General features: G+C 44.0%; 1 protein-coding gene across 1 annotated transcript in view; it reads right to left on the bottom strand.

Annotated features, from left to right (window-relative positions):
- Positions 1-15,640, bottom strand: part of LOC308310215 (protein unc-13 homolog B-like) — a 104,266-nt gene extending 88,626 nt beyond the window's left edge. Inside the window, exons 1-2 of the mRNA XM_080756429.1 lie at positions 15,467-15,640; positions 6,382-6,411 (exon numbers count right to left, since the gene is read on the bottom strand). Of these exons, the coding sequence (XP_080612555.1) occupies positions 6,382-6,411; positions 15,467-15,488 (52 nt within the window). The 5' untranslated portion in view covers positions 15,489-15,640. The remainder of the gene's footprint in view (positions 1-6,381; positions 6,412-15,466) is intronic.
- Positions 15,641-19,059: the final 3,419 nt, after the last annotated feature.

The following is a 19,059-nucleotide window of genomic DNA, read 5'->3' as shown; positions in this document are numbered from 1 at the left end:
AGTGTGTGTCCAGTGGAAACCTCGTATGAATCTGATCTCAGGTCAGAATGGGTTAAAGAGCTCCATTGAAACCAGACCAGACCTTGCTGGCTGGCTCCCCCAGCTGCGGCACTGGGGCTGTCTGTCTGACATGCATGTCTATGGAGTGACGAGAAGCAGGCCTGATTAGCATCTCCAGAGGACCGCATCAGAAGAACACAGCCAAATTACTACAAAAGGAGGCCTCGGGATGCAAAAGCCTTTCTCTAAATGAGATAGTCCGCCCCTTGTGCCACACTCAGGGGGCTAGCTCCCATGAATAACCCGTTTAGATCTGAGGACGATTCTACAAATGTCTTCTAAAAAAAAAAAAACATGTTTCTTATGTCAGTCGTTCTCAAACATTTTCATGTCAATGACCGGCAAGATTATATGTAATTGGCCGCCGACCCCCCCCCCCCCCCCCCCCCCCCATCTGAAAATGTGTTCCAGGGACCTACCCAGAGGCAAAGATTTGAGTTAAAAACGTTGGCTCTGAAAGAATATATACTGTATTCAAAAGGTTTCCACTACATTTTCACGATTAAAAATAAATAAATAGCAGTTCTACAAGCTCGTAGCGCGGCACCGAGTTCCGCGCTATACGAGCCTGTAGAACTGCTATTTTTCGCTAAATAGCTAAAGTAAATAGCTAAAGTATAGCAATAATGCCTAAAAGACCAAAAGGGCTTCCCGCCCAAAATAGGATAAGAGCGATGCGATAAGAGGGGAGGGAGCACGTCTACGATTATATCAGAGGCCACTTAGGGGCTGTGGTCTCTTTATAAGAGGAGACGCACGCAAACCTACCATAAATTGAACCGATAGGATCTACGCTATTAGGAAGGAAGCAGGAACAACTGTCCGCAATAACATAGAGCAGATGCAGTGCAGTACAGGCGCACACACACACACACACACAGGGCCTTTAATGACACCAAAGCGTGCGTGACACACACAAACACAGGGCCTGTAATGACACCAAAGCGTTCGCGTAACACACACGAACACACACGCACGCAGGCACAGTACTACTGACTGTAGTATGCCAAGTCACTATGGCCGATTCTGACCTTCTAATCTTCTGGTGGGGCGACATATGGGTGACACAGGGGGAAAGTGAATTACCACCCAGGCCAGCACCCTGTGCAGATTAGGCGATTGATTCAACACAGTGCATGTGACTGGGCCGGGTGCTCTCCAATTAACACAAAATGGCCGGGATTGTACGCGGGGAGGGGAGAGAGACGATTTGGTAAGGTTTAAAGGTTAGAATAATCTCTAGTGTCAATGCTCTGGTTCTAGTCACTCCTACAATACAGGTGGGGGTTATAGAGCGTCGCAGTCCCGCCCCCTCGAGAGACCCCGGAAAATAAATCCCCGTTCATTTTCCCCTCATAGACTTTTCAGAAAGTATTTATTTACACCGCAGACAAAGCCAACTCTTGTCGTGACAAATCATGACAATAAACACAATGTTTTGGGCCAAACAAAGAATTAGAAAGTAGAAGAAAGAAAACGGCAGGTTACAACACTTTTTTTTGTTGTTTTGCTTCTTTGTTTGGTCCAAATATTTGGTCCACCCCTTTTGGTGGTTACATACATTATGTTATAATTTAGCTATTGAAAAATAGAAGATCTACAAGCTCATAGCGCGCCACCGAGTGGCGCGCTACGAGCTTGTAGGTCTGCTATTTTTGAAAAATCGTGAAAATGTGCCTTAAATCTTTCAGAAAATTGTCATGATTTAGATTTTTTTTTTCCTTTTCGACGTCAGGCCTGAATGGGTTAAAAGGTCTTTAAATAAATACTTTGTGAAATGTCTGTGGGAGAAATGCATTGGGATTAATTTCCTGGGCCTGGCGTCGTCATGAAACGGGGCGGGACTGCGACGCTCTATTGGGGCTTCTGTTCAGCAGGGAGCTGAAACCATTAGGGGACATTTTAGAGATAGAAAACGCTTAAGCTGCGTTCAGACTTGAATTTACCGTTCACCGCGCTCGCGCAACTTCTCGTCTTTGCATTGACTTTGTTATGTAATCACTCTAACCATCCAAGTCTGAACGCACCTTTACAGTGAGAACACCTCAAATGAAACCCCTTTCCCTGAATTTGGCTTCGCACACACACACACACACACACACGCACAGGCAAATGTGTCTAAGTACATTTGCCAGCAGGTGAAATTCTGAAGGTGATTGATTGTGGGATGATTGATGTATCATTCTGTGTCCCACCAAGGTTCTGTGACAGTATTCAAGGTTCACGGGGCTCCCACACTTCCCAGTTCAGTGTTTTTAATAATGAGTTTTCTCAATACATGATAGTCAGGAAGACTCAGGTGGTTGGAAAGCTCCCATTTAAAATACAAACCCTACATCAATGTCGCATGCAACTTATTGTAGACATTCTAATAACAATGGGGAATATCTCAGGCTCGTAGGTCCAAATTGTCTTCATTATTGTGAATCTCAGTTTCTTTCCTTGCTAATCATCAGTGCACCTGCTCCTCAAATACACATGCAGATACCAGAAACCAATTACCAGTGACTAATAGTTTTGGAACTATGACAGCTAGTCCCTCACTGGTCACTCACATGGTAGGTCTGGAACTCACCTATATGCTTTTTAATATAGCATAGGCAGCTCCCGGCAGGATCTGGGAGAAACTAGGCACAGCTGCTGGACATGAGACTAATTAATTACAGCGACAGAGACAGAGAGAGGAGTGCGTGTGTGTACGTATGCGTGTGCGTCAATTTAACAAAAGGTGCAGACGATCCGAAATCAGCAGAGAGTGAGCGACGTTTGCGCTACTCTATGGCGAATTGAAGTGGACTCGGCCCCGGGCTTTTTTTTTTTCTAACTGGAAATAGAAACGTCTGGGTTTCCGAGGCTACCCACATGGTCACTCGGCTGTATTTTCAACCAAACGTGACGTAAAACACAAGAAAAACAGCACAAACAGCTGATTCAGGGTGTGGCGTAAGTGCAATACAAACATACTGTACATCATTCATAGACCAGCCCTATGTAAACACACACACACACACACACACACACACACACACACACACACAGGTCCTGCTCCTCCTTAACATGGAGTGGGTCAGCGTTATCATGAGGAAGCAGGGGAAGAGTTGGCCAATGATAATATTGAATCGTTAAGTCAGGGGAACAGACTAAAACGGACAGGACATGGGAAGGTATTCATAGCCGAGCCTGGCTGCCCCCTCCAAGTATCATCAAAACCTATGTCTCCGACCTGTGAAGGTGACAAATTAAAATATGACTGAGGACATCACACTCAAAAGAAGATCAAATAATCAAAAAGTGGAAAAAAACTACCTTTGAAGCAAGTTTAGTCTAAATCCTGACCTAAGTTTTCTTCACCCAACAGCGAGGACAAATGCGGTGTGGTGCGGGCCCCCACGTGACAATTATAAGAACTCTACGTATGTCTCTCCTCCCCCTCAGGCCATGAAGCAGTTCAGGTTAAATTTAGAATTTGAATAAAGATTGCTTTCAAACATTTTTACACTGCCCCTTACAAGTGCAACTTGGCTCTGATCCAGAAGACAAGTGACTAATGTTTACATTTGGCCTAGCCCATTCTGGGCGGGAACCCCTTTTGGCGTTTTAAGTTATACTTTAGCTGTTGAAAAATAGCACATCTACAAGCTCAGGTTCTCATGAGCTATTTTCGTGAAAATGTGGCGCAAATCTTTGAATAAATATTATTTCAGCGCGCTTTTAACTCAAATCTTTGCTTCTGGGGTTCCTGGAACAACATATTCTTCAGATGGGGGGGTCGGCGGCCAATTACAGATAATTCTGGGGGTCCTTGACGGTTGAGAACCACTGACATATAGAAACATGGGGTTTTCAGAAAACCGTCTTGGATTTAGAAGACATTTGTAGAATCGGCCTCCGGTCTAAATGGGCTAGAGCAGCTCACCAACTTATCGGGTATTATACCCGATTGTTTACCGTAGGCCAGGTGTCATAGGTGGAAGGGGGGAGGCAGGGAGAGAGAGACAGAGTGAGTTAACAGGGGCTTATGTCTAGGATCACAGCGTCAGCACGGATATCTTGAGACCAATTGTGTCTCTGTCGTCGTCGAGAATCTTTTTTACACTATAAAACTTTTGATTTTAGTTTTAGTCATAGTCTCTTGAATAGTTTTCATTGAGTTTTAGTCCCATTTTAGTCACCTGGAATGTCTTAGTGTTAGTCTAGTTTTAGTCGACTAAATATTAGGAGTGTGCGGAAATATCGATATTGAGACATGTATATATCGATACGTCCTCCCGCGATAAATAATCAATATAGATTAAAGTATCTATGAATTATTTTTGTGTGTTTAATAGCTTGCTTCAAGTTCAACTCATTGAAATTAATACTAAATTAGCTAGCAACGTGAACAGCACAAGGTACATATTTAGGCTATATTTAGAATATATTTTAACACAGAAATGTCCAGGGGGCTGGTTTCCATTGTGGTCCACTGGTCCCATGTATTCAATTCATCAACACCACTTTCCCTGTGTGCGTCACGAAGGTTCAACATGTTGCAACTCATTATGTGTGAGATTCGAGCAGTTTCACATGGCCCTGCTCGCTCACCTCTCATAGAAAATCAACTGCAGGCCATATCTGAAGAGTCCTTAGGCCGCGTGGCGTGGCCCAGCTGAATACACAAGGGGTTCTTCTCTAAAACGCTCATCCAAAACACCCAAAGTTGAAAGAAATTCAAATACAAACGCTGGACGTGCAACCGAGCAGCGCGGAATGGATGCTCAGCAGCAGCCTCGTCACGATGCTGGCGTTTTCCATGCATAGAATAGAAATACAGCTCTCCCACTTAAAACAATTCAAAGCATACGTGGCAGGAAACAATGCCTCGGTGGACACAAGCCGTATGAAATGCTTTTATGTTTATGTCAGGCTCAAAACAGCAATACACTGAAGTTCATTATATTAAACAATCAGTGATTTAGGGCGTCTCCCTAGGGAGGTCCTCGAGGCACGTCCCACTGGGAGGAGACCCCCCCCCCCCCCCCCCCCCCGGGGAAAACCAAGGCGCAGTTGGAGGAAACACATCGACTCACTGGCCTTGGAACGTCTCGGGATCCCCCATGGAGGAAGTCACTAATGTTGCTCTGGAGAGGGGAAGTCTGGAACACTCTGGTGGAGCTGTTGCCCCCGCGACCCGACTACGGATAAGCGGTTGAAGATGGATGGATGAATCAGTGATTTTCCTGCTGCTGAGCAATCTATGGGAAACTGACCTGGGTCTATATAGGCTTGTTCCGTGCAGCTTTCTGAAGAATGCCTAGTTTTCACAGTTGCTACACTTAGAAATATCAAACAAAAGCGCGTGTGTGCTCTCGTCAAAAAGGAAAAATCAGGGACTTTGAGTAGCAAAACGCCGCCATTCTGATGAGGGTCAGACTGTGTTGCCTTTGACTTCCTTCCTGCCACCACTGTTCAGAAACGTCACAGGGCTTACGTGGAATATGCGCGAGGCCAAACACCAGAGGGATTTATTACGGTGGTGAGGGGATAGGGATTTGGATTTAGCCAACACTGATCTAAGCTCACCTCGGGCAGTGTAGAAGGACAAAGGATCACACAATATAAAGACGTCAAGTCATCCGGGCCCGGTGACTTGACAGAATTCGATTGGATTAGATATGACTATAAGTGGTCTGTTGCCGAAAGAAATGTGGCAGGGGAGGGAAAATTTGGTAATAGACGAGAAAACTGTTATGTTACAAAAAGGCCAGAGAAGATTTGTAGCATACGAAGCATAGGACATTATTTTTTGGCAAAAGGTCAAATGATCAAATTGGTGAAAGAAGGCCACAACAGCTATAGGAATCTTAAAGATGGAGTGCCATGATTTTTTTTCCACCCTAAAAAACATGATCACCAGGTCTTATGGTTATATGAGGAGGAAGATTTTTTTTCAAAAAGTGTACAGTTATTTGTTAAAATGTCGTTTTCATGCGGGCACCCCCACCAGTTCATCAAGTAAGCCTGGTTTGCCTGGTGGGTGGTGATGGGTGGTGATCCACCTGGACTGAAGCCGCACCCACAGCTGTAGTTGTACGATAAAGGGGGAGGGTTTAGAGAAGGGGCTGATAGTGTGATGATATTACTGTTTTTGTCATTGGCACGTCAAGGTTTCAGCCTCCAGGAAGAAACCCTAAATACAAAGGGAAGACATCATTGCACATAACCACACCAAGGGGTCTAATGAAGTAATTTCACCACTTAAACACATGACAAAAAAAATCACGGCACTCCATCTTTAATGCAATATAATCAGTTATAAGGTTGTCAAAACGCATCACATACCTGGAGATCCTTGGAGCTTGGCTTTTTTCACTGCAAATAAAAAGAGAAAATAACCATTAGCCAGAAGATAATGCATCATCATAGTCTTTGTATCATTATTATCATTATAACTTTTTTTTTTTTAGGTCAGCAAGTTGTCATTTTCTTTAAACATTTCCGGACCAAGAATAGAAAGAAAAGCTGGCTATACGTCATGCTAGCGTGAGCGTTGCTTAACCCATTTAAACCAGAGGACGATTCTACGAATGTCTTCTAAAATCCTGACAGTTTTCTGAAAAACCCCATGTTTCTATGTCAGCGGTTCTCAAACTATTTCATGTCAAGGAGCCCCAGAATTATCTCCATTTGGCCGTGGACCCCAATCTCAAAAAAATATGAGATTGGGGTCCCCCAGAAGCAAAGGTTTGAGTTAAAAAAAACATTCGCTCTGAAAGAATATATTCAAAGATATATTTCTAAATATTTTTCAAAAGCTAAAGTATAACACAATGCTAAGAAGACCAAAAGGGGTTCCCGTACAGAATGGATTAACCATGAGGAAAGAGGGACATTAGATGAGGCCTGACAAATTCATTAAATATACAGACAAACAAAGCATGTGCGTTGATGAGTCATCACGGCATCTCTGTACCACACGAGGACATACACACCATCCTCATGTAGTTCTGGAGTATCCCCAGGCCCAAACCCACTCCCCCTTTTTTGCCTTGTGTCTTTGTTAGTTGTTATTTTTTGTACTGGTTTGTCTTTTTTCTTTTTCTTTTTTTTTTTATGTATACCTATGTTTCGTTTGTCGTTTTATTAACATTTCATTTAAAAAGGACGTGGTTGTGCCGACGACATTGTGATGTCGCCGTGTGATGTCATTATAGTCGATTCCAAAACGTCAGTTCAGTGACCATTGAGCTCTGGCTAAAATGTTTCGAATATTGATTTGACTTCTGAAGAGATTCACACAGTAACCCGTAACGTCTCTCTCACACATGGACCCGGTACCTGTTGAAAGAGATTCATTGTTTTCAGACCCCACGTTCCGCATATACTGTACATACTGTCCTGGACACACATTATCGTCTTATTGTCGTCGGCAGTGCTAACAGAACGCCCCAAAAAAGGCCACGAAGAACACCACGTGAATCTCCAGCATTAGAAACGCTAATATGCTAACTGGGAGTTGTGCCGATCATTTTTGAGGAGCACTAGCTAGCCCCTCCTATGTCCAGTTTATGGTGTGTGTGTGTGTGTGTGTGCACAAACCTTGTCCTACACAAACATTAAATTCCCATGGACAATGAATGGGACAATTTTACGTCAGTGTCTGAGCAAATACAGTGTCTATTTTAAGTTAAGTTCAGTTCAGTGACAATGAATGGACAATTTTATGTCAGTGTCTGAGCTAATAGACAGTGTCTATTTTAAGTCATGATGATGTACGACAATAAGAGCGCCCCTCACTTCACACGGGTGTGATTTTTAGATTACTCAGACTTTAGCCCTTTTTCTGAGTCTATACAATACAATAATGGTTCTGGGATTGTGAGGTTCTTTGGAGGGGATTAATTGCTATTGCTGCTCCAGCATTATGACTGTGTACAGGCATACACTAAACCAGTGAAACGGCAGATGGAGTGGATTGGATGGCTGGAGCTCACAAACGACATGATTTCCATTACCTACTTGGCCACGGACCCCATCTGAAAATATGTTGTTCCAGGGAGTCAGGGACCCTCCAGAAGCAAAGATTTGCAAAAACGTTTGCGCCACATTTTCACGATTTCAATAAAATAGCAGACCTACAAGCTCGTAGTGCGGCACTCGGTGCCGCGCTACGAGCTTGAAGATCTGCCATTTTATTTTTCAATAGCTAAAGTATAACACAATGCTTAAAAATCACCCAAAGGGGTTCCCGCCCAGAATGGGTTAATGGCGGTGTGGCTCCCATGTCTGGTTCTCTGACAGCATGTGGCCAGTCTATGACATCATCAGTCATCTATGATGTCTAAATCAGGTAAAGTATGATTCCATATGTTGGCAAGGTTTCAGCCCGGAAACACCTCCAAACACCTGTCATTTCCATTATAAAACAAAAATCACACCTGTGTGAACCAAGTGGTGCAACTCCCCTCTCTAAAAGCTGAATAACGTACGGAGCTCTCCATGGTTTGGTCCATTAGCGCGACTTTCGGAGGTTTTTGCTGATAATCCGGTGGTCTAGATGGAAACATTGGTGCTTTCTAGAGCAAGGATGGCTATATTTTAGCTCGCTAGCATTGACGCTATTTATCTAGCAACAACATCCACACACGGGTGCGGGTGCGTGCGCACACCAGTGGTGCACGCGCACATGCACGGCACTACACACACGCGGGTGCGTGCGCACATAGTTCTGTCGTTCCAATTTCACGCATGCGCACACCACTCGTGCTCATTTGACGTACATCACAAACAAACAAACAGGTACACGGACATCGCAAGCTGGTTGTATAAGTGGTTGCACCACTTAAAAGGTTAAAGATATAAGGCGAAACGCCATATTCACCCAGAGCAGCACGCTGACGTCATCAGTATGATGCCATAGACTAGCCGAGACCCTACTAGACCCTAGACCAGTGGTTCCCAAAACCTTGTCAAGGACCCCCAAAATGATACTCATTAACCCGATTTGAAATTTGAAATATGCCAAGGGCCCCCGGTTTGACCTGAATTAGGCTACGGACCCCCATTCAATGGCATGTCTATCTCTGAGACCCCCAATTTATATTGTAAACATTAATGCTAATGGACCAAATGGACCCGTTATGGTCCATTTGTACACTCAGAGTTACAGACCCATAAGGCTCCATTTAGCTGGGGACCCATTGAACTCCCTCAAGGACCCCTGGGGCTCCCCGTACCCCACTTTGGGAACCACTGGCCTAGACCAACGGACCCACTCCGACAACGCGTATTGCATAAACGGGTGGCTGGGGCATGCGTTTGCGCCATTCTTGACTTCTCGAGTAGGCCGGTGCACTAGTTATAAAACTGAGGCCCTTGTTGGCTGAGCAGTTTGTGAGATTAGCCCCGGACAAACGAACAGACACACCTTCTAGACGGCTCTGCTCCTACTACTGCCCTACAGAGTCTCACGCCATAAAAACACAGCTTATCTTATGACTTTGGAGGAATTGATGAGACAGAGTCCCTTGAATATATAGTATTTCAGAGCGAACGTTTTTAACTCAAATATTTGCTTCTGGGGGGGTTCCTGGAACAACGTATTTTCAGGTCGGTGGTCGGTGGCCAATTGCAGTACATATGTAAAACTGTCAGCATTTAGAAGACATTGTTTTTATGGGTTAAATCCATGGCTGATGCATAAGAAATACTGCCTCCTTTCTCTGCAGTCAGCATTTAGGGTTAGGGTTAGTCTAGGTTATACTAGGGTTAATCATGTCCAGGGGGTGTACTTGTACATCAAGCTCTAGGGAAACAGCCAGGAGATACCAGTAGCATATTCGGAAAACCCAAAACTCTGGTTCCGTTTTGGACAAAATGTCAATACGATTCAAAACGATTGCAGATACACCTGAAAAAGTCTGTGTGGACTGTGGACGTGGCCTTAGTCCAGTCCATTTTCCAGAGTCAAGTTTGCACTCTTCAGACATTCTCCACAGCGCATAAAAAGGGACACAGACAGACAGACGATTACTGCGGGTATAGTCTGACTGGTATAACGGTCAGGTATTGCATTGTTCCCAACTGGCATCATTCCCGACTTCCGCGCAGATCTTCAACAGGCTGGGCTGCCTACCTACAGTACCAGGAATGTGTCGTTTATGGGTCAGCCATCAGCTGTCAGCCATCAGGACACGAGGGAGCTGCAAAGTCAATAGGTGTCAACTCATCCATCCTCCACTGACCTCCAGTGAGCATGAAGGCTCATGAAGGATTTCTGAACACTTATCGATGTCCCAACAATAACTTGGTGTCAATGGTGTGTCAGGACCATTAGAGGTGGGGTACAGGCTTTAGTTTAGACATACAATTGGTCCGACTGTCATGAGACCGAGAACCTATACCTCAAACCCTAACCTAACCCTAACCGCAAGCACGGGGGACAGCAGCATGTTCGCCCTTTGTCTCTGCATGTCGGTCCGTTGGTGTGTCTAATCTGCGTGTGTTCATCCCTAGAGGTGGAGGCTAAAAAAGAACAGGAAAAAAGACTTGCACTTCTAGGAACTAGGAACTTCCCACTTACACATTCCTCAATGTGAAGTGGAAAAATCAGCCATTGTAAATGGGGAGAGAGGACAGTGTGAGCGTGTGAGTTTTCACTGTTTCCATCGAGGGCTTTCCAGCCACTCGGCTCACTCGTAGTCACTGGGACGTACGAGTGGCCTATTTGTCCCCAGCTTGCATGACGTTATCCAAGGAGGTATAGCAGCAAACAGCACGGAGGGCAATAAACGAAGCAGGGGCCATTATGGAAACTGATGCTTATCTTAAGTTAAGTTGCACAGTACTTTCCCCGGCCGTCAGGTTCTTGTTTTCTTATCAAAACCACTGTGTAAGCAACAGGTGACTCGCCACTATTTCTATAACAAAACCTCATTCATTATTACTTGCACAAGCAGAGCGCGCAAGTAATAATTTCGCCCGGTCTCTTCAACGTGACAGCCGTCAACCATTTGATGGGTATGCAAAATAAACGGCAAATCTGTGCCTGGTTTGCTGAGACCAGACTACACAAATGACCATATGGCTTACGTCATCATTTAGAGCTAGTCATACGTATATACTATACACATAATCAGTAAAAATAAAATAGCAAATTGTGCCTGATCTGCTGGGACCAGAGTATGTGGTGTGTATATGTATGACTAGCTCTCAATGATGACATAAGAAATATGGTCATTTGTGTAATCTGGTCCCAGCAAACCAGGCACAGATTTGCTGTTTTTTTTTTGCATACGCTTTTCAATAACAACATTTTGCTGCCTCCTGCATTATGTGACATTTAGAAACAGAAAGCAGGACGGTTGAGTGATTTCCAACGAGCAGCTTCCAAACTCCAACACTCCATCATGCTGCTCAATGTTTTCCCACTAAGTCTAGATGAGGGGGGCGTGTCCTGATGGGAAAATCATGCATGTACATTACTCTCTATATAAGGCAAACTTTCCCAAATTTCATCATGCTTTAACCCATTCTGACCTGAGATCAGATTCATACGAGGTTTCCACTGGACACACACTGGTCTGATTATAACCCATTCTGACCTGAGATCAGATTCAAAAAATGTCAGTCGTTCTTTGATTTTTCAAAAATAGCAGACCTACAAGCTCGTAGCGCGCCACTGGTGGCGCGCTATGAGCTTGTAGATCTGCTATTTTTCAATAGGTAAAGCATAACATGATGCTAACACCAAAATGGGTGCCCGGTCAGAGTGGGTTAAGTAGCATGTGACATGGCGAACTAGGGTGTGTTCATGATTCTGAATCCATTCCAAGCATTAGTTTTGCACGGAAAAAAACTCCTCCTCCGCCTAAAAATGCCCATAGCAGTCATCACAATTCACAAATGTGATGAGGTCAGCACATTTTGGGGCACATTTGGCCGAAATGCAGGAAGCGGGAGCCGGGAACACAGAAGGCTCACTAGGAAGTGAGGTCACATTCCTCATGACGATAACGGTGCGTTTACTGTGTTAGCCTGGAAACTAGATGAATCTGCCACAGGAAGAAGGAAAAGAAATCACACCCGTGTGAACCGAGTGGTGCAACTCCCCCCCCCCCCCCCCCCCCTCTCTCTCTGTCTGTCTCTCATTAGCAGGCAACAGTGCAGCACTATCTCCCTCTCTACTGCTACTCATAGTCACACACATAGGTTAACAGTTTAACACGGACATTTCTGCTCCTCGGAGTGGTTGCACCACTCAAAGAAAACCTGGGGAGATGGGTCTGGCACGCCTCAGTTTGAGTTACATGTCACTCACCGGAGAGTTTTGGGTGACCAATCAGAGCCTACTTTATTCAAAGCGAGACCTTTTTTTTTGTTGCCGTGATGTTGGAATTTGTTGGTAATCGACACTTGGAAATAAATCTCCCACACCGAAGTTCCAGACTAATATCTACACGCAGTGATAAATAGTCTGGCCATGCCAGGCAAATGGTGTGCATGTACCGGTATTACTGTATATATGTGCAGTAGGCCATTGGGCCTGATGAGGTGGAGCCTGTGGCCAGAGAGCGAAGGAGGATGCAACAGATGGCCAGGGAATTACTGCTACAATCTCTAAGCGTCTTCTCTCTCTCCACCTCCCTCTCTCTCTCGCTCTCTCTCTACCCTCATAATTCCACTACTACTGCCTGCCTAGTGCCTACTACTACTAGGCTCAACCACTCTTCTGGCATTTGTTCAAAGCTTATCTCTCAATTATTTTAGAACTGTAGTGAACTTGTCTCTCTCACCAAATTTCAAAATGTTTTTTTTTTTTTACACGTACACACACACACACACACACACACACTGTGCGAGTCTCAGTTGTCAGTTGAAAAGGCTCCACCATCAACAATATATCTGGCACTGCACATACTCCTGCGGGCTGGGGGGAGTGTTGTGGCGGGAGGAGTAGGACGAAGGCTCTACATCCTCCCTGTGTGGCTCCTTGCTGGCAGGTGAGTCAGTATGGATACAACAGAAGTGAGGAATTAATTGGTTTGACTAAATTGTCAAGAAAAAGGGGTAAAAGGCAACGACAAAAAAGTGATTCAAGTATGAGACTGGAACTCCCCACCATTTATCCAGCTTTTGAAGAAGAAGCCACACAGAATTTTCCTCCTGCCACATGTGTTCCTACTGGTGCATTGGTGTGTGTGTGTGTGTGTGTGTGTGTGTGTGTGTGTGTGTGTGTGTGTGTGTGTGTGTGTGTGATCCATGAGAGCACAGGATCTGTCCACCGACTACACTCAGCCCTGCCCTGATCAAAAGTGTGTGTGTGTGTGTGTGTGTGTGTGTGTGTGTGTGTGTGTGTGTGTGTGTGTGTGTGTGTGTGTGTGTGTGTGTGTGAGAGGGGGGGGGGGGTTCTCCCACACGTGTACTACTGGAGGGGCATCCAGATAAAGACATCACCATGGCGATCAGCCTGCCCCCCCCCCTACTACTACTACCAATAAATAAACAACATTGTCACAGTGATACAGCGGAAGGGATGAGTCATATGAGCCAATGGCAAAAGCCCGGTCTGAACTATAATACTGAGGTCTACTGTTATGTTCAGGCTCTGCCTAACAAACACAGCCCGACTGCTTACAGTTGGCATGATAGTAATCAATAAATTGATGTTTTACGTCACCACCTCTCCTCTGGTGGAGGATCCCATTCAGCACAATGACTGACTCCATATGTTGCTATTAAACTCTGCTTTGTGCTTGTCTCTTTGCCTTCTGACTCCTAGAAGCCAAGGCTGTATATAGTCAAGACCATTTCAGTTGAGTTTAAGAGTCAAGAAAGGAAGAACAAGCCAAGAATCAAGACTGAGTCCAATTCTCGGTTGAACAAAAAAAAAAAAACAAGTCTGACAAAGATCTAGTCCTCTCCTGAGACCTGGTCTCAGGAGAGGACTAATGCCCTTTTCCCCCCTATTCTGTTATTTGAGAATTACTGTAGCTAGCTATTCACTCAAGACAATTGGACGCCACCTGTCGATCAGCCAATCGCACAGTGGATGTTATATACATTGAAATTTGGGAGTAAAACAAACAATACATTCTGGTGATTTCACAAATCCAGGTAAGCAGCATGCTGCAGTGCACATGCCTGCTATCAGGTTTATTACTGGAACGTACAGCAATTCATAAACATAAATGAAATGAATCAATTGTGCTTTTTACACCCTTTAACAGACTGGGAAGTGCGGAATGAGAATATAAAGGTGTAAGTTAAGAAGATGTTCATTAATCTACAGTATTTCACACACCTTCTTTATCAATCAAAATGGAAATGCTGCAGCTGTAGAACAACAATTTACTTAAAAGATAAAAAGGAAGGCTTGTACGACAAATGGCAAAAATATCTAATCCATTAGCCAATAATGCCAAATAGATATGCTGCTATTGATTTAGTCAAAGATCCTAAATCTTTGAAATCATTTCAAACATTTTGCCATGCCCAAAATAGATTGAACGTGGTTCAGATGCTAACCTGTAATGTAAGGCCTACCTGTTGGTCTGCCATAAACATGGCTGTGTAGTATATGCACACACATCACTCCACATTATATAAACCTGTACACGACATAAATTAAAGGAATTTTCATACCACTGCCCAGCAATTATATGGAAGGTATGGAAGAGGATAACGGCCAACACTTTTACTGTGTTTGAGGCCTCCTATGGGACACTTTCAAAGGAAGTGTTGGTATCTGTGTATGTTTCTGTTAAAACTGGAGCAATACATGTGTTGGAAACTGTACTTCACACAGCTACAAAATATGTGTGATGAAGAAGCTGCAAGCCTACAACTTTATTAAAATAGCCATAATGACCCAAATAAGTTGAGAGAACATTCATTCACAGGTCCACTGACTCCACTGTTTGTGAGGGTCTTGCTATTTTTCTTATCTCGTCAGGGAGAAATTGGGATTTTATGGCAATTCAATGTCGTTTATTATTATTATTATTATTACTGTTATCCTGTAGAATTACAGTTAGGGTCGGTCGGTCGCTATATTCGCTAACATAATCTTTCTTAAAACCCTGCTGCCATGCACAGTTAACAGCTGGTAGGTTTGACAGCGGTGTTGGTGCTTTTATGATAAATAAGATAACAGTCGTCCTATGTTTCTCTGTCGGTTGCAACTATACGGTAGAACAGAACAACGTTTTGAAAACCAATAAATCACGCAAAACAAATATTCTTTAATTCCCTATAGGGGTGTGTAGTGTAGGTGTAACTCACATAGTCCATAACCTGTTTTGTGAGATTGCACTGATTTTAAAACTCGATCTAAACTCACGCAAACTTCACTTGTCATTTAAACCACGACAACCCACTTGTAGCATACGTTCAATTGAAAAGTAAATGACATTAAATACAAACTTACCCCTTACGCACAGCAAAGACATGGTAGGCTCTTCCAGTGACAACAACCCAGCAGTTTTAAAATGTTGCAAAGCTTATCATGACATCCAGGCTGTCCGTGTCCGGTGACATTATAAAGTTCCCGTCAACTTTTGACGCGTTCTCGACTATTCCGCTGCGTTACTGGTGGTCTTTGGACGTCGGAAGCCGTATTATAATAAACACTGGGCAGCAGAGAGCAAGCCCCCTGCCGCGGGCACGCCATGATCAAATTGGACTAACAACCTGCTGGGGGGGGGGGGCACTGATGAGAGGGGCGTTACCGAATCACTTGTGAGTGGCGTGTGACGCGTCCACTGAGGTTGTGTCTTTCTGTGAGCAGGGCGGAGCATGCCAAAGCCTCTCGCCAATCAGAATACAGAAAACTGAAGCGAACAGGTGGTGACCTCCTACTCCTGGACACACAGCAGGACCTTAGAGTATAAGAGCAGGACTGTCTGGTGGTGATGATGGTGTGTTGACCACTTTTTTTTCTTCCCATAACCACATTGGAGATGGATGACGCACGACTCCCGGTCCCTCCCAGAGTCAGACCGGACCTAAAGTGTAAAAAAGTTGGAATGTTCAGAAGCTAATCACATTTCATCAATCAATGGGACACTGTTTCTAATAAATTAGGAGGCCGATAGATATTGTAAGGATTAATTTAATTGCCATGGCTTCTTCCCCTCATACCCCCCCCCCCCCCACACACACACACACACACACACACACACACACACACACACACACACACACAGAGACGCGCGCGCACGCACGCACACACACACACGCACACACACTCTCTCTCTCTCTCTCTCTCTCTCTCTCTCTGACTGGGGTACTGTCCTTTTTACCTTTATACCCAGTGTTTGCTCTGTGCCTGGTTCTCTGTCCTGCTGTGTAGGTATAGTTGTTTACATTAAGCGCCATCTGCGCCTTTTGTTGTGCACAGGGCTACGCAGTTTTTTAGGCCTACTCTCACAAACAAACCTTGGCTCATTTTAGGCAGTTTACGTTTAATTTCCGTCGTACGTAAATCAGGCTACTGTCTACAGAACCTTTTTTAGAGGGTCACACAAGTGGCACTGGCACAAGAAGTGGAGGAGGGAGTGGGTCACTTTACAATAACAATCTAATCTCGACTCGAGGAGCGGTCATAGCCGTGTCATAACAACATCAACAGCACCCCCATGAGTATTCAATGAGTCCCTGCATGGCAAACTCAAAGTCAGCAAAAGTCTGCCTCACTGGAGAGTGAGACCGTGTGAGTGAGTGTGTGTGTGTGTGTGTGTGTGTGTGTGTGTGTGTGTGTGTGTGTGTGTGTGTGTGTGTGTGTGTGTGTGCGCGCGCGTGCGTGCGTGCGTGTGTGCGTGTGCTTTTATTCGTGTATGTATGTATTTTGCCATTGTTTTATCATTTTAACTTTATTTGCTTGTGTTTTATTGCTATTTTTATGTTCTGCCCTGTGAAGCACATTGAGCTGCATTTATGTATGAAAGGTGCTATATAAATAAAGTTTATTATTATTATTATTATTATTATTATGTATTATTATTCATGTATTTTCAAAATACAAAATACGAATTTGTATCTCAAATACATTTCTTCTTCTTCCTCTTCTTCTTCTTATTATTATGTAAGCAATCAACTGCGTAAATGTCATGGTGATGACTCATTTATGTTTTTCATCCTATTCCTATCATAGGTGAAAATAAAATATTTGATACATATGAAAAAGTTACTACCGTGGAAGGGACCTTGTCATATATGAATTTACTTATATTGACAATATAATATAGGTATGGCTTTGCCCACTCACTTCGTAATTTAATCTTGCCTGGCTCATGGACTCAGGGCTTAAAGCAAAAAAAAAGACTGAAAAATACTTTTTTGCAAATCTGCACTGATGCCATTAAATGACCCCTATGAAAGCCTCGGGACTGAAATCGGTCCCAAGGACTGAGAACTTTAAGCCCTGTGGACTACAACATGACAAAAAAAATACATTTTAACAAACCTGATACATATTGCCTTTAAATTTAATATTAATTCATTCATTCATTCAAGTTTTATTTATTCTCGAAATTTGAGTAATTTAATATAGCCTACTCCTGTATGTCCCTTGTATAGGCTATAGTTCTCATATTCAACATTATTGATACAGCATCATACAATAGGCTATAATGAGAACTATATATTTGATAATATATGGTATAAATCACTGATGAAGGTCAACATCAACTTGATCCTTATCTCCACGCAAATAGTGCGTATAATATTGAACTGTTTCTACCCGAGCAATCATAGCACACACAATGCACAGATCAGCGGGGGTATTAGTCACCATGACAACCCCACCATCCCCCTCCTCTCACATCTCCCTCCTCCTTTGCTCTGTTCTCATTGGTGGCCAATGATGAGTGGAGCAACTGGGGGGATGGGGGGGGGGGTGCTCCCATGATGCTTTGCAGCAGGAAGCAGTGATCAGGATGAGGAGCAGTATGCAGCCAAGTAGTAGTAACGTAAGGAAGCAGGGTGGATGCTGGTAGCAGGACTGATGGGCAGATAGATGGCAGGTTGCGGAGGTGTCAGTCACGGTAACATGGCTGATGTTGCCTCCAGAGTGCACACACGCTGCTCCTTCTGCTTGGGTGAGTCACTTAATTATGCTCTTTGACTCCTCTCCCCCTCCACCCTCATCCTCCCCAGGTATTGCATCTGCTTTGGCCATATCCTGAATGCAATCTAATGCTAATGTGGGTTATAGACAAGACAGACAGCGTACCAGACAGGCAGGCAGATGGGATGGGATGGCTGGATTTAAAGGGCTGCTGATCCACTCAGGTGTACTGGAGTGGTAACAGTTTTGAGTATCTTCACACTATAGTAAGAGCTTAACCAAATGTACTGTAACAGACATTAGCGTCCTTTGTGTGAGGGGTCATAGTTGTGTCTCTTCTATACATTTCTATGAGAGAGAGAGAGAGAGCATAGTGAAGTTGCAATGGTCCAACCTCTGTGTACAGAATGTGAGTGGAGAGTTGGACATTATTGAGGTGGCTGCCACGTCACAAACACACTGAAGAAGCAGACCTTGCTGCATTTCTTTCATTGTGTGTAGTGCTAATACACTGTGAACGATGTGAGTAAGTGCATTAAAGGGACGGATAGCCTATATAAATGAGAGGACTGCCACATCGTCATAGCAATGGCAACAATGGTGGCATTCACCCCCAGCGCACTGGAACACAATACACACAGTCATGACAGGCACACATGCACGATATATGTGACAAACTCTCTCATGAAGAATCAGCCTATAGTTTCCTCTGCCCAAACAAGTTACAACCCACTGCCTTTATAATAATCCATAGATGAGAGATATCTTGTGAAATCAGCCCAGTAAACAACTTTTACCAACAGAAAATATGTGATGTCCCTCATTATACTTATTTACAGTAGATGCTCTGAGCACTTGACAAACTTTGCAGTGACTTACATCACACTACTACGCCATACTCAACCTGCACTTACTGTACACTTACACTTAGCTTTCTTGTCAACCAACAATTT

Source organism: Protomyctophum bolini (assembly GCF_963924005.1).
Source record: "Protomyctophum bolini genome assembly, chromosome: 22".
Lineage (NCBI taxonomy): Eukaryota > Metazoa > Chordata > Actinopteri > Myctophiformes > Myctophidae > Protomyctophum > Protomyctophum bolini.
The sequence above is the reverse complement of the archived record's forward strand: the minus strand, read 5'-3'. Positions and strand labels throughout refer to the sequence as shown.